Below are 16,725 nucleotides of genomic sequence, written 5' to 3' on the forward strand. Positions count from 1 at the left end.
CCTATCCTCACCAGCAGTTTTTCCCTTCCTGCCCCCCCTTTTTCCTTCTCTTGCCAAGAAATACAATCATTCCTTGAGCCCACAGAGTAAAAACATCCTGAGACACCCATGTGGGATAAAAGGTAACTGAGCTCTCTTGCTCTGCAGGAGGAGGAGACCCAGGTAGGGCTGAAGAGGGCTGAGGAAAGCTGAGAAGGGAGGAAGGGAGAAGGGGTGGGGGCCCTGTCCAAGGGCTCATTGGCAGGAGAGGGCAGGAACAGGATACGTTTCAGCTTTTGGGTGGCTCTGGGAGGAGCAAGCTGGGATTAAAGTGTCTTGATAAAATTGTTCCCTTCCTTCTCAGACGGAGACAGCGAGTTTCATGGGGTGGATTTTCTGCCAGAGGATCTCAGTGAGGCTCCCGAGGAGACAGGAATGAGGGTGAACAAGAAGTACTCCTGTCTGCCTGCTGAGGAGAAGGGCATCCACATCATCAACATCCGAGCCATCGAGGACATCGGCTACGACCAGCACGAGAGCACGGTGAGTGACCACGGCCTGCTGCGTCACCTCAGCTTCTTTCTCGTCCTTCCCACCCCCAGGATGCTCTGAAATCCCCTCCCTCCATTTTCCCAAGGTGCTGGGAAGGATTGCCAGCAGGCACAGCCCATGCTGGTGTGGTGGGGGTGTTCTTGGATGTGTGAGAAAGGGAAGCTGGTTTAACCTGTAGCATAAAAAGGGGCTGACTCTTCTCAGGGTAAGGAATCTGGCAATGAGGCTGAGGAACCTTTACATCTTCTTGCCAGTGCAGAGAAGAACAGAAGAGAATGTCTAAAATTTCATGCAAATGCCATTGTTAACATAGAAAACATTAAACTGATCTTCTCCAGCACACAACAGAAATTAATTAATTTCTAATTGCCATTAATTGCTCCTCAGTTAAATTCCTTAACAGAGATTTTAAAGGAAGTTAGTAATATGAATACCCAGCATGATTAGGGCTCGGTTATGTAATTGGAACATAAAAAGAAGTTTATTAAGGTGGAGTGGGCTATACAACAGATTCACTAGGGAAAGAGGTACCAGAAAAAGCAACATGGGATTTATTGTGCTTGTGCTTAAAATTAGGATGGAGCATGGAGGAATGGCTCTGTCAGGCTGTTAAAATCCTCCTGCTGTGGTGAAACTGAAATGTCTTTTCTCTGTCTCACTCACAGCTGAAGAGACATGAGCTTTACATGGTCTAAGTCAATGCAACTCAATTTAAGCACAGCAGCACTGCAAGAGAATATCTGGCCCATGAGTATCTTTCAGCATTTATACCCCATCCTTAAAATAATCTGACCATTAATTTCTTTAAAACAGAACCAAGATTTTTGGCTGCTTCCTGTTTGCTGTGGGATATAGCTGTTCTCAGATATAAGTGAATTTGTTGAGGCTTTAGTGGCAACAGTGGTGGCTCAGCCAGATTTTGCAGCAACGGCTGTTTAATTAATTAGTAAGATCAACACATCTTTTAAAAAAATTAAACACTATCCAGTTAGTTCTCATTTGTTAATATTTTGTTTCTGTAGAAATTTGCATAAGTAAGTTGCCTGCCACAAGCAGACTATCAGCTTGCTATAAAAAAATGTTCTGAATTCACAGGTGCATGCCATTAGCCATAAAGCAATTGAAAAGTAATAGTTATTAATGGTCTTTTATATCAAAATTATGCTTATGAACTAAATGAGAATATCTGGGTAGGGCATAAACATTAACAGACTGCCCTGAAGAGTTTGACATGGCAAAATTCCTGTTTTCATAGAATGAGGAATAGATGCAAGAGGACAATGAGTGAACTCTGTGGTGGCTCCAAATGCTGTATTATTTTATTATAAATTTATTAACTTGATGTAAAGGGTTTAGGTTAAATGGGAAAGAGGGATGAGATCCTAAAGGAGAGAGAAGCAGATAGCAAAGGCTATCTAAAATAACTTACATTTGGTGGTTTATGTATGAAATAAGCAGGTGTGCAATCCCAAACAGATTTTAGCATTTTGCAACTGATGACCAATTGCTCTCTTTTGGAGCACAATTCCTTTTCCCTCGATGGGGGATGGACATTCTTCTATAAACTTAGAAGCTAGAAAAGTTCCCTGATCACTTAAAAGCCACTCCTGTGTTGGGTATTTTTTGTGAAAACAAATTCCAGTTACTAGTGAATTTTCTTCCTTTTTTTTTTTAATGTTTTCTGAATCTCCAAGGGTAGAATTGTGAATTATGCATGAGAACTGTTATAAAAGTAGAAATAAATTAGTTGTTAGTACTTTTTGTTTGTTTGTTTCTAGAGTTGCCCTGTGCAGTTTTCAGATAAATGCTTGGAAATGAAATTGTGTTTTGATCTGTACCTTTCATGTATCTTGCAACACTTACCCAGCATTAACCCAGGCTGGGAATAAAGCCATTGCCACCATCAGATTGCATAGTGACATAGGTTTTATAAGTGGGTAAAAGAAGTGGTGAACTCAATAAGCAGTGACCCTGCTTCCCTGGCCACTTTCCATGGCGTTTTTGGCCGTGCCGCAGGAGCAGCTGGCTCCCTTCAGTCTGTATCTAAGATGATCTCTTTCTCAGATGATACGGACTTGCAATGGTAGATAAGAGAAGTGAGAAATGTTTCCACATGATATTAATCTATTTGTCAGAATTGCAGCATTGCAGATGTCACGGGTGGAAAAGGACAGACGATCTTAGTGGCGATTAACCCCCAAAGGAGAAAACCAAACCCAGCAAGTAGCTGACTTATGAACCAGTGTGCTGGTGATTAGATTAAATCCCAGTCATGCAATCTATTTATTTCTGGCCAATAAAATCCCAGCTGGCTATCAGTAAAATTAAAGGTGTTAACTTGCAAAATTTTTTGGAGTAAGTAGCATGGGGGGAACTCCTCTCATCTGCTGGCTGTCTGGAGAGAGGGCATCGTGTGCTCCAGGCAAAAGGAGCCTTCAGAGGAGAGGATGGTCTGTCTGGTGCTTGTGCTGGGCTGTACATTCATTATTCTTCTCTCTTCTTCTCTCCACATACAGTTATTAAATTCCCTATCCAAAAACCCAGATGCTGATTGCAAGTATGGGCTGTACTTCAGAGACGGCAAGAGGAAGGTGGACTACATCCTGGTTTACCACTACAAGAAGTCCTCAGCCGGGAGGACTCTGGCCAGGAGACCTCAGCAGAACGATGCCAGTGTCCGAAGCAGCAGGCAGGACCAGCCCCTGCCCGGGAAGGGGGTGCAGCTGGAGATGGGGGACCCTGAGCCTCACATGGATTACCACGAGGACGACAAGAGGTTCCGCAGGGAGGAATACGAGGGGAACCTCGTGGAGGCAGGGCTGGAGCTGGAGCGGGATGAAGATGTAAGGATCCCTTTAGAAGGGTTAGAGGGGGTGGCTGGTGGCCAGGTCCTGGGGGATGCTGAGCTGTCCCTGTGAGCCTGGCTCTGATCAAGGCTGCACAAGCTCAGCCCTTGCAGGATTTGGTTCAGTTAGTGCCATCCTCACCCACTGATTTAGCTGGCTGCACAGGAGTGTGCCATGGTGCTGTAAATGCCCTGAGGAGGTGAAGCTTCCTGACTTTTTTTGGCCAGGATTTGTGGTACATGCGCCATTGCAACTCGGCTGTGTTGTGCTATCTGGAACTGAGGTTTAAACTGCTCTGAACACTAATCCCAGTTTGGTGGGTTTACAGTATGCAGTGGTTTGGATCCTCTGCTAGTTCCAGCTATGAGGGGAAAAAAAAAAATCAGATACAGGCAGTGTCATTTATTCCTCAATATAGGCTTGAGGAAAATTAAATTAGTTCACGAGGCTCTGGTCCACGCTCCTGCTGGAGCACATGGGTCTGTGTTACAGTTTGCTCTTTCCATTCTTAGACATGAACAGTACAGCTTGTAACATCTTCCACCTGCACCCTGAAAACAGGATATTCTATTAAAAGCCCATTAGACTGTGTAAAAAAATGATGTATGTGAAGTGCTGCCAGTGTGTGATTAGTAGAAATAGACACAGCAGTATTAATTTCAAAGAAAGCTGCTACAATTATCTGACCCAACCAATGTGCCCCAGACTCCTGAGAGAGAGAGTAAACATTTATGCTGGTTTTATTTACAAGATCTAAAAGTTGAGATCAGCATTTCGACCTGGGAACAGACTGCATAAAAATAAATCTGTCACCTATTACTCACAAATTACAGACATTTATATCTTTTATATATTATGTAAATGTAATATATATACTTAACATGGTACAATGCAAGAAAAGCCCAAAACCTTTCTCCTTTCTGTCTAACAGTGAAAATCAGACTTGCTTTCTGTCCAGCTTGCAGGTTCCTGTAGCACAGAGGGAGCTTGCCTGTGCCAAGTCATAGATATTGACATCCTTTTTCAGATGGGAGGTGCCACCTATGACATGTAATATGATTTCAAATGATACAGAAGGGCTCAGGGTTCAAGACAGGACACAGTAAAAGAGAGGGAACCCTGTCCTTTCAGTGCAAAACACCAAACCACGTGAGATGAAAGTGTAGAGATGAAAGCAAGATGTGGGGATTTACATCAGCTTCCACAGCCAGCACATCCACATAGAGGGAAAGATCTGCAATCACTTGGGCCTGAAAAGTCACAAAGCTGCATTGGAGACCTCACTGATTCCAAAAGAGCAAAGGCTTCTTAAACAGATGGTGTTTAATAAACCACTTAAGCTCTCTTCAATGAAATGGCTGGATGGTCACACACAGAGAGTTGTGGTCAGTGGCTCGATGTCCACAAATAATTGATTAAAACAAGGCCAGGTTGGACAGGGCTTGGGGCAGCCTGGCCTTTCCATGGCAGGAGTGATGGAACTAGGTGACTCCTGAGCTCCCTTCCAACCCAAACCATTCCATGGTGCTCTGCGTACCCAGTTTCTAGAAAGCCAGGGGGAATACAGCTGTGTGAAAGCTAGTTATTGTAATAAGTGAGTTGGTGCAGCAGTAGGGTTAAAAAGATAATTGAAGTTCATTTCTCTTCTGTTTGCTGAATGCCTCCTAGTTGGGTATCATTTGTCCAGTGCCTTTGGAATGGCTGCTCCAGGGGGAGCAAACATGGGTGGATGTGGGAGTGCCAGGAGCAAACATCCATGTCCAGCCCTCTAGGACACAGCTCAGAGAATTACTGGGCTGCAGGCAAACCACTAATATTGCCATTAACTTCTGTCCTCCTTTTGCTTTGTTTGGTGGAGTTCCTCCTACTGGTTTTCCTAACTACGATGCCTTAATGGAGATATTCACATTTGAGTCTAAGGTGTGAGCAGCAGGGATTCTCTCAGCCCCAGCAATTACAGCACACTCACCAAATCACACCATTTTGGCTGGATGCCTCTGCTTCAAATTTAACTGGCTCAGCCTGTATTTGTGTCCACAGTCATTAGCTTTTATTTCCCAAACAGTTTTTATCTGTTTAACCTTGTGGTAATTGCTCGGGGAGACAATAGCATTTTTTGAGTCACATTCTATAGCAGCTCAGCACAGGGAGGTTTTCAGTGTTTGTCCTGTTGTTAGAAACCAACTCCCTCAAACAAATGAGATTTATCATGTTGGCCCTAATGGACTGTTTGTTCCTTAAATATGTATGAATCACAAGGGGTAATGTATTTAATTTCCTCTCATCAGTAACATTTTCCCCTGCTTTTTTTTTTTTTGCCTTTATTTTTTTAAGACCAAAATCCATGGGATTGGATTTGTAAAAATACATGCACCATGGAATGTATTGTGTCGAGAGGCAGAATTCCTTAAGCTCAAGATGCCCACAAAAAAGGTGAGTCTTGATTTTCTTGTTTTCCTCATGAAGGCGTAGTTTAAACATATGTTCCTCTCAGAGCACCTTATAAATGCAGGCTTCTCTTTCCATGAGTATTTTCAAAGCAATTAACTGATGTGTACCAGAAATGAAAGTCACAAATGTACTTGCTTGGAGCAGCAGAGGGAAAAAGTGGAAGGAAGAATGGAAATTAAGAATTTCCATCTGCTACCACTGTCTGTACATGATGAGAGTGATTTCATCCTCAGTGTGTTTTAAAAGAAGAGGTTTCAATTGATGGTGAAATTTCTGTGTGCCTTTTGGACATTTTTTTCGCACCTGAAGACTGCTAAAACTGAACACCAGGATAGGAATTTGGCTTGCTGGGTTTAGTGACTATTCATATACACAGTCAGTCATGTTTGCAGGAGCTGGGGCCACTCAACCACAAAATAAATTACCTTTCAGAATATTTGAAACATCATTAAAGGAATGACAGTGTATTTTCATCAATTCTAAATCACCTGTGATAGATAGATAGCTACCTGCTCAATGAGCACAGCTCAGAGATGGATTAATATTTAAACACAGACTAAGTGCAGGTCCCAGACTGCACAAAGAAGTCCATAATGGAGCCAGAGACAGTCTCCAAGCCCAGCATCATTTATTACAACACTAAAACCACACTTTTGGTTTGGATTTCATATTAGTTCCCATTACTGCCTCACTTACCAGGGATTTTAATCAGAAGCACAATTATATAAAAAAGTCTTTTGTGATCCTGTGATTCCCTAACCCTTGCTTTGACTTTCCCATCCCTTCATTTCTGATGATTTGAAGAATGTAAACTTCACTCCTCAATAGTTTATTGTGATATATTTATCTGCTTGCTGGTTGATTCCTCACAGTTCACTCTGACCTATGGATAACCAAAAAGCAGTTAAGTTTCACTGATTGGTTTTTTTTCTCCTTGCCCCCTCAGATGTATCAGATCAACCAGACCCACGGACTCCTGAAAAAGATAAATTCTGTGATTCAAAAAATAACGGAGCCCATCCAGCCCAAAGTAGCAGAGCACAAACCTCAGACAGTGAAACGCCTCTCCTACCCCTTCTCCAGAGAGAAGCAGCACTTGTGAGTGATACCTTCCCTGAATATCCACAGGTTCCAGTCTCTGACAGCAGCTCAGGCACCAGAGGGTGAATGGGAACATGAACACCAACACTTTGGTGGGCATTGCTGTGAAGAATATTTCCATTTTGCAGTAAATTTACTTTTTGGGGGATGTTTTTTTGGCTCTGTGTGTTTTAGCTGCTGTTGTAGCACATAATGCGCATCTGTATAACCGTACCTGCATAACTTCAACTGCCAGGCTGCCAAAAGGGGATTTATAACGTGATTTATAACAGTCTCTTCTCCACATTAAATAAATTGCTCAGTAAAACTTGTAGCCAGAGATGTGGGTTGATAAATTTCAGAATAATTTCATCTATCTGGTGTGGGCAGCTGACACAGGTAGTGCCAAGCAGGCCTTGCCTTTGAAGTGCTGTGAAGTCAGAGGTGGCTTTGCCATCCGTCCCAGATCAGCAAGAACAGCTGTAAATGTGGGTGTAGGGAAAAAATCACGGGGTAGAGCCCAGCCAAAGCTTCTCCTGCCCTGGATTGCTCTGCTGCTGCTCTTCCCTGGCCAGCATCCCAGAGGAGTCACTTTGAAGGCCGTGTTTATGGATGTGCCAGCTGGAACAAACAGTAGTCCTAGGGCAGGATCTCTTCCCTGCACCCCCAGGGCTTTGAGGGTTTCATCCAGAGATGCAGAGCAGTGTGTGTGACATCTTGGCCTGTCCTTGGGCTTGCTGGAAATGTCTTTGTGTGTTGGCTACGTGTAGGGCATTCCTGGAAGTTCAGGGAAGGTCCAGAATATGCTCCTCATGGGTCTCACACTGTTTGCATGTGGCTTTTCCAGGAACAGCACCTGTGTCTCTGCTGGGTGAGGGGAGGAAACAGAGGCCTCACAAGGAAAATTAAAGATTATGAGGGGAAATTCAAGGCCAGCAGTGGTCAGGGATTCAACTTAAATGAGTGTTAACACTCTCTTTTGTGCTGAAAAACCTATAGAGACATAAAACCAGTGAAATGTATAAGCAGCCTCTTTAAATTGTGGGAGTTGGGTTGGACTTGCTTTTTAGCAGGGTTTCTTCTATAAGCTGTTCTTTGATTTGAGCTCTGAGAGATCCCCAGGAGAAATGAAAATATTGAAGGGGTCAACAAGAACAGGAAATTACTGACTTTTTTTTTTTTAACCTAATGGGCTTCCTTCTAATCTTTTAACAGATTTGATTTGTCTGACAAAGATTCCTTCTTCGACAGTAAAACCAGAAGCACTATAGTAAGTACTGCCTATAAATAATTTATGGTGGATATTGCCTCAGTCGTGGTGTTAACAGCTTTAGTGCAATGCCTGTTCAAGTTTATCTTTCTTAACCAAATGCCAAGGATCTCCTGTGCCATCAGGTACTGAAATGATTCCAGATTTAGTGCTGAGTACTGTTTGATGCCAACAGGTTGCTGCCTTTTGGAAAAAAATTTGGATCTTCTTTCTAGGTCATGGTTAATTTTCTTAGTAGAGATATCACCAGGGAATGTTTAGATTTTACCACTCCTTCTGCCCACCAGCTGCCTGCACCCACGAGGGGTTTAACTTTTTGTAAATACACATTGCTCTTTTTGCAAAATGCTGCTAAATACCCCGAGACAAATTCTAACGAAACAGCCAGGTGTTTTCAGGGAATATTATTTATAGTTTCTGGGGGGACATTCTCTGTAATGGTGGTATTGAAAGTGTTGAGGTTGATGGCTTTTATCTGACTTACAGAACGTAAAATAGAGCTGGGGAAGAAGGTGTAGCCTCATTTATAGCCACCAAAGGAGGAATTGAAAGGCCAGCTCGTGTGACATCCAGGGCAGCTGGAAAGGGCAGTGCCAAGCTGCCCTGGCTGCAGCACATTTCAGAGGATAACAGGGACTCTTTGCCCCATTCCACTGCTCCTAACTGGTGCCTTGGAATGTGACTGCCAGCATGCTTTTATCTTATATTTAACTTCAGCCTTTTGGGATGCCAAGTGGTTTCCAAAAGAGCTTATATCCCAGTCATAGCTGCCTTTCATTGCTGTGGTGATAAGGGGTGTAAGATATCCAACTTCCCTTTCCTGCTCTGAAATTCCAGCTTATTCCACAGTGTAGTTCCCCACCACCCTGAAGAGCAGGGGTTTGATGTGAGCACTGGTTATGGGGGTGAGGTGAGCTGGACTGGGGGAGGCAGATGCAGGAGCACAGAAATGGGGAAGAAAAAATAATATTGATTTGGTGTATTTGCAAATAAAACATTTAACTTGAGATTGGGGGGAAAAAAAAAGCCTGGCTTTTGTTTGTAGGCTTTTTTTTTTATGTGTCCAGATGTATAGGGAAAAAATCTTGGAAGTACAAAGAACTCAACAAATGAAGAGTTCAAATTCATGACAGGATGAGCAAGGCAGCAAGACAAAATGGCTCTATGGAACAAGAGGGTGAGCAAGACTGACTGGAAAATGGGGCTGAAGCAGGAGCTCAGAGCAGAGGCTGAGAGGAAAAGGAGGGACAAGGGTTTTTTAAACAACTGAAGGAACACTGGGCATATAAGAATTATGCTGCTGCTGTGCTGCTTTGTGTGAAATCCCTGCAAATCACCCAGTAATGAAGAACATATTGAATGTTTCCCAACATCATTTTATTCTGTGTGCATTGCTGTTTGTATTCTTCTTTCTTAAAGTTCTCCCCTGCCTTTCTCAAATGTATTTTTGAACCGCAGTGCAAATATTGACCCTTCCACCTACTGCGAAATGAACAAGAATCTAGTCACTACCCATGAGTCTTTGATGAATAGAAACTAAGCCAAAGACCTTTCAGTTATTAAAAAAGAAAATAAAAAAAAATGTATTATATAACTGGAAATCTCTCTGTGACAGCCCTTTAATTCACCGGGGTTACAAGACAACAGACTCATATGTAGACTTGGGATGAGTTGTGGGACTTGCCCCGGATGCCCTCACTTGCTTCCTCCAGTGAATTGGGCAAGAGTCAAGTTAGCACATAGATTAGGGAGCTGGGAAACAGTCCCCAGCTCTGCTGAGAGGCCAGGGAGTGGGCAGGAGGTGTCTTTGCTCCAGGTTTCCCTGTGCTGCCTGCTTGCCCTGCCAGAGAAATGGGAACGGCCAAAAGCCGAACCTCGCGGGCAGCCTGCTGAGCTGTGCAAAGGTTACTCGACAATAAGTGCAGTAAATCCCAAAATAAATACATCTGTTTTGCCACTGAGGTCAGGCAGGCTCAGAGATGTTAAGGTCAGCCTGTGTTAGTCCAGTTTGATAAACGGCTGCGTGCTGTGTACACGCTGTGAGCCCAGAGCTCTGTGCGGCTCCTTGGGATGGAGCCAGCCTGTGCCCTGGAGGCCAGGGAAGAGCTGCTCCAGGTGGAAGAACACCCCTGAGCTCCAATCGATGGCTAACATGAGCAAAACTTGCATTTCTGTTGTGCCAGGGGTAGATGTAACCTTGTTTGCCCCCATCAGTTCTCCTGGTAGCTGACTATTTAGCTAAGCTTTTCTCTCCTGTACACAGAGAGCTCTGAGCCCCGCTCTCCTGAACACCATGACTTTTATTAAAGAGTGATGACTTCATCCACATCTTGGCTTGGCCAATATTTGAGCTGTACACAAAAAGATTGTGCTTGTCACTGGCGGTGTCTGAAGTAACCCTGCCTTTTCTTTTGCTTCTGTAGGTTTATGAAATATTGAAAAGAACGACGTGTACCAAAGCAAAATATAGCATGGGTAAGGAACTTTATTTAGCTTTAAGATCAATATCTTTTTCAGGTATTGAAAATAATTGTATGTTGTAAATGGCTGTGGAGTTTAGGTTTTCCCCCTGGTCTCTAATTCGATGTATGAGGGTGTAATTGTTTTATTTGGAAATCTGATTCAATTTATGCAGCTGTTTGACATTTTCTCAAATGTGAATTCATAGATTAAATTAAATGGTAAGTGAGCATGTAGGCCCTGCAGATGTGACTTAGGATGGATGGTGACACAAACCAGCAGATGAGATGTGCTCTGTGTTCTACTCTCCCTGAAATGGATTGAGGGTATTTCTGTGAAATTAAATCCAATACCTGCAGTGAAAATCTGTGGCTTGGCCCATTTCATTCAAGTAGGAGCACCACATTTTATAGTGGGATGGTTTTCCAGTGACTTGAGGGGAATGGTCTCGACTGTCCTGAGGGGAACTGAGATGAGCCCCCTGGAGCAGCCAGGGACCAAGGCTTGCACTGGAACTGGGCACCTCAGCCCTCAGAGCAGATGCTGCAAGTCAGGGGATGAGAAGTTTGTGCTACCACAACCAAGAGTTTCAGGATTTCAGCCCTGGGGTTTGTGCTGTAAAAATTAAACTCATAATAGACATGAATTGCAAATCAGGTCACCTTGAAGATTTGGTGGCAGCTGATCCTGCTCAGCTGTTATATACTTTATTTTACACATGATACTTGACTGTGGAACCGAAGTTAACAAATAGTTAATGGTAAATCCAAACAAAGTGAGAAAAGTGTGTAAACATGGAAGAAAATGTTTGGTAACTGATGAAATCTGTTAAGGCATGTATTTGCCTACAAAAATGTTAAATAAAACAATAGGAACTTGAATTACAGGTAGTTCTGTTCAATATTGACCCATCAGCTGCTTAGAAAGACATCAAATAATAGAAGAACAATTACGCCACAAATTATTTCCATGCTTTGACTTTTGTGTTGAAGTAACAACATACAACGCACAATTGTTGACTCCTAATATACACTAAAATTTGGTGTCCAGCCAGTATTAACAGAAGTGCGGTTCTCTGTAGCATGGGAAATTCAAATTATTCTGTGACTTTCGAGACCCTTTTTGAGTCTGGTGCTGGATCGTTTTCACTGGAAATTACATCTTTGGACTCTTGAAAGAGGAAGGTCACAGAGCTCAGTTTGAATTCTTGCCTTGGAGTTGACTTTTTTTTTTTTTTTGGTTCAGTAAATGGGAAGCACAGCAGGGATTAGTTGAATAGGGAAGACACTCGTGTATGTTAGAGTGTTCGGATTCCTGGATGGTTCTTCTACCTGAGACTGGCAAGGCCACACAATATCGGTAATAAAAATGCCACCAGGCCAGCCCTGCATAACTCAATCAGCTCCTTTGTGTTCCAGTGCTGGCTGGAATGCTGGGTTACAACCCAGCAGAGGTGGCAAACAGATTTAAACAAACACTGATAATGCTGCAGCACCGCTGCCCAGCAGGAAAAAAGCAGCTGCCCAGGGGAACACAGTGGCCTTTGTTATTTATTGGGAAAATTTTGTGAAAATGTGGATCTGGCTTCACTTTTGAATCCAGATCTGTAGTACAGGGGGACTATGTAGCTCTTCTCACAGCCCTAGAAAAATCATTTATCTGCTCACCAGTTGTGTCTGCCAGGAGTGTGGAAACATTTGCAGACAATTCATAGACCTGTATAATCTTAAATAGGGCTTTGAAAATTAATATCAGTATCTGCAAGATACTGAGCACTCCTGGAGCTGCTCTTCCAGCAGGTGATTAGTATCTCAAAAATGTTAATGAACTTGAACAACCCTCATTTCAAGAGCAATCAAAAATTACTCTACAGTGAGCTGGTTCCTGGTTCATAGTCACTGTTCCTTCACACCCAGTCCCACACTCTTTTCTTAGCCATGAGCTGATGGGCAGCATGTAGCTCACCAGAACACCTCATTTTTCTTTTCTTTTTTTAAGTCTTTTCAAATCCTTCCCAATGCTAGTGGCCAGATTTATATATATTAATTTTTTTTCAGTTGGCATTAATCACCATTGCCCTGCACAAAGACAAGTGCTTGACTTAGCTCTGACTGGTTCACTCCAACCCCAAATGTATGTTCATGGGCAATGTGATGCTTCCAGACATGGTGAACAGAATTGGAAGTAGCTCTATTAAAGCCAGCAGCTGCAGGAGGAAAGAACATTAGAGAATTAATGAGCTACAGCCCTCCAAAGGCCCAGGTCCAGCCACCTTTGGGGATGGTGCAGCATTCCTCCAAACTTCCACACCAACTCCTCCCTCTGCCCCCTGTTAAGGAGTGACACCACCCCTGGGAAAGGCAGGACTCCTCCCAGTCCCTTGTGCCACAGACATTTAATAGATGAAGCACTAATTGCTTTCAGCCTCATGCATGTCACTAATAAACGGCTGTGTAAACAGGGAAAGGAGAGGGAAGAAAGAAGGAAACTGCCCTTTTAAATAAAAGACGAAAATGTGGTAAATATGGTAAGTATTACGCCAAGGTCTTCGCAAAGGCTTTCCCTACAATTTCTCTGATCAATCTGACACCTGAATTCAACACTTTGCGTGGGTGATGTGTGTGGATGTGGGTTTCCCTGTGCCATCAATTCCAGCCATATTCTTCTTGTGATCCAGCCTTCTGCTACACTTTCAAATCTTCAGGCTTGCCCTTAAATCAAACTGACTTTTCAGAAAATGTAATTTATTTTAATGACTAATTCCAAGTCATTGGCTTCTAATTCTTGATTCTCAAATATATATGACTTCCTCTTGCTCTCTGCAGTTTTCCATTTCATAAAATGAGTCATGTATAATAACCTGTATGATTAAAAATGAAACTACATGGAAAGGAATAAGATGGCAGCAAAATCATTATCTGATCAAATGGCTGTTATTTTGAGGGAGATCTCCTGGAAGGATGATGAAGTGAGGCTGTCTAATCTTGAAATTATAAATAACTATTATGTCTTTATTTTTCAAGGGATCACCAGCCTGCTTGCCAATGGGGTTTACAGTGCTGCATATCCTCTGCATGACGTAAGTGATCTCACAATATATTTTACACACGTCTGCTGTCTGTCACCAAGAAATCCCTCATGTGTGACGTGTTGGTGGCATCATACCAAACATGACTGACTTTTTTCTCCCTTGTGTCATGACTGCAGTAACTTCTGCATGTTGTTTCCATCCTTCTGCTGCTTTTAAGGAATTCCCACCTCGGTTCTGCCGCCGATGATCATAAATTTGAACATAACATTAGAAGAGTTGTTACAGCGTTTTAGCAAATTAAATTCTCCTGTTGTTTCCTGACCTTCTGCCCCCAAGATCTCTGGCACCGGTGCCAGAAACACATTTATTACCGGGGCACCAAGCAGCTGGTTCCCTTGGCCACATCTCCCTGTGGAGGTGTCAGTAGCTGTGTGTCCATGCAACCAGGTAAGACCATAAGCAAGGATCCGATGTCATGTATTCCATGGGGCTGAATGTGACTGGAGACCTTCCTGCTGATGAAGTTTGCTTCTGAGCAGTTCAGTGAGATGTCAAGAGTGTGTTCAGCTATGGTGCTCATCAGTGAGAGCTCAGGAATTCTGGTGGCATTCAAGACAAGCCAGGGACCCCCATGCTGTCAGAGGTGCACAGAGCTGGCTGCTGGTGCCCTTCTGATTTAGAGGCTCAAGGTGCAACTAGAACTGACAAGCACACACTCTTAGCCTGCAGAAAAGCTTGGCAGATGTCACAGGGGCTGCCTGTCACACTGCTTACGCCTGAGCTGAGTGTGAGTGCCCAAGGGCTGTGGAGCCCAGTGCTGGTTTTTTGGCCTAGGATTTGAGGGGTGAAGTGTGTCTTCCTGGTTTTCTGTTCCCCACACTCACACTGGTTTTACATGGGACTGTGAGAGCTTTATCTTGGAGCACCCCAGAGCAGAGCAGTGTCTTTGTCTGCCTGATGTTTGTCATACATGTCAGGGCTCTCCAACTACAGCAGTGCTGTGTGGAAATCGAGAAAGTAAGGTTAAATAAACTTCTCTTCCTGTTCTAGCCTCACATCTTTGGACAGCTGCTGATAATCTTGTAAAGAAGTTATTTATTGTCTTAGTTTGCTCAAAAAATAGCTCCAAATTAAAACCTCAAATCTAATCAGCCCTGAGTGTTTGGAGAGTCTGGAGAGGGAGCAGCTCTCTCAGCTGGTTCCTTCTCTTCCCAGTGGACTGAGCTGAACCCCAAATACCATGGCAATACCGCATCCTTTCCCTGGACATTTTTAGGCCACCTTTATCACTTATTCATTCCTTTTCCCCCCATGACAGACACTATTGCTCTCTCCTAATGTGCCCAACGACAGAAGACAAAGTGTGCCTTGACAAATGGGCTCCTAAAATACAGCATTATTTTACAGATTGCTTTTTCTGGTTTTGATGCATTAAGTGAGTGGGAGACGTGGGCATGCAGGATCAGAGCAGTTCTTGGCACAAGCCGCTGGATGACGCAGATTTTTCTCTCTCTTTAAAGGGTGACTATGAAGGTGAAAACGTGGAGCCCAATGACAGAAAAGTAAGTTGATGCACAGGGGGGTTTAACATATTCACAAGAATCCCAGCCTGAAGAGTCACCTGTTGGAATCTGGATGTTTTTGCCAAAATCCCACAGAAAATGCTGCAAAAAGGCACTAAATGCCAAGCAGATTAAGGAAAAAAGTGCTTTGCAGCATTTAAATTTGCCCAAATGTGGAATGTAGTGTGGATATGTATGAAGTACTCAGCTCAGTAATGATACATTTCATACCATATTGGTAAGAATATTGACATATGTTCAGATAATGTTATTTCAGGCCAGCTCTGATGAGAGTATGCTCAGTCATATTCTGCTGTCTGTACTGGGCATAAATCCTGCTTCATTCCATGGCATGAGGATCAGAATTGGAGGAGTGGGAGGCAGAGGCAGTTTATGCACATAAGCATGAAAGTGATTGGGAAAGATAAATATTGAATATTTTTTAGAATAAGAGGTCCTCAACAATGTTTTAATGTAGCTCTGCAGCTAGAAGCTGTCCTGTGGGTGTACACTGAGGCATTGCATCACTTTTTCCTGAAGTTAATGCTTTAAATTGTGATTTTATTGTCTGTATATGAAAAACATTTGTTCATTGTGGTAAAACAAGTAGAAATTATCCTAAGGAAGTACTTTTCCTAAGGAACTAGAAAGTAGTACTTTATAGTAAGGAAGTATGAGCAAAAACCAAAATTTTCCACTCTTTGTGGAAATGCTGATTTCTTAAATTCAAAGCTCGGTGACTTCATCCTCCCTATCGCATTTCCCCAAAGAAGGGGTGGCTTTTGTCTGTGCATCAGACAAAAACTGAAGTGGAGAGGTGACAACCAGTTCTCTCAGGAGGAGCTACTAAATTTGGGTGCTGAATGTGCTGGGGTTTCAGTCCCGAAACTTTGCTTTTCCTGTTTGTGTCATGATTTTTATTTTTATTTTCTCCAAAGATATGCTCTGAACAGTCAGGTCATAGGAAAAGCAGATTTAAAGATCTTCAGGATTTATGCATAAAAATAGGTTCTAAAAATTGATAGTGTGCTGGTCCTTCAGGTGCAAATGGCTCATCAAAAGGCAGTGAATGTTATTTCCCTCCCTCTATTGATTTGTGTTAAAAATACCACACATTTGTCTTTTCATTATTAAGCAACACATCACTCAACTAAAAATAGAATGGAAGTCCATGTTTTCTGGAAGTGTCCAGATTATCTTCTGCATTACTAATATCTCAAAGTTCACAAATTCACTAATTTCACAAGTTCATTTTGTGTTTGGAAGTGTTTACCTTGGCTTTTGACTTTAAGTTCCATCAAATAATCTTTTGGTGTGTTTTGGCATGTCTCTTCTGGTTTCTTGAAGCTTTCTTTAATCTTATCCAACACTAGGCTGGGCCTGTGCCTTTTTTAACAAGAAAATTAAAGATTTGAGGCCTAGAAATGAAGTAAATATTTAGGTCTAGTGTGCTGATCTCCTCTAATCATGTCTTTGAAGCTGTGCTTTGAATAT

The 16,725-nt window shown here is 42.8% G+C and overlaps 1 protein-coding gene across 5 annotated transcripts in view; it reads left to right on the forward strand.

Moving 5' to 3' along the window:
* The window catches only part of ANO1 (anoctamin 1), a 70,563-nt gene that overhangs the window by 29,846 nt on the left and 23,992 nt on the right, over positions 1-16,725 (forward strand). For 3 of the 5 annotated variants that reach the window (XM_063158192.1, XM_063158188.1, XM_063158189.1), the window contains exons 2-10: positions 344-522; positions 3,048-3,374; positions 5,712-5,810; positions 6,775-6,926; positions 8,124-8,178; positions 10,602-10,653; positions 13,100-13,165; positions 13,662-13,717; positions 15,190-15,231. In XM_063158192.1, the coding sequence (XP_063014262.1) occupies positions 344-522; positions 3,048-3,374; positions 5,712-5,810; positions 6,775-6,926; positions 8,124-8,178; positions 10,602-10,653; positions 13,100-13,165; positions 13,662-13,717; positions 15,190-15,231 (1,028 nt within the window). The remainder of the gene's footprint in view (positions 1-343; positions 523-3,047; positions 3,375-5,711; positions 5,811-6,774; positions 6,927-8,123; positions 8,179-10,601; positions 10,654-13,099; positions 13,166-13,661; positions 13,718-15,189; positions 15,232-16,725) is intronic. The other 2 variants (XM_063158190.1, XM_063158191.1) reach the window with 1 other exon arrangement.

This window comes from Melospiza melodia, chromosome 6, assembly GCF_035770615.1.
Source record: "Melospiza melodia melodia isolate bMelMel2 chromosome 6, bMelMel2.pri, whole genome shotgun sequence".
Lineage (NCBI taxonomy): Eukaryota > Metazoa > Chordata > Aves > Passeriformes > Passerellidae > Melospiza > Melospiza melodia.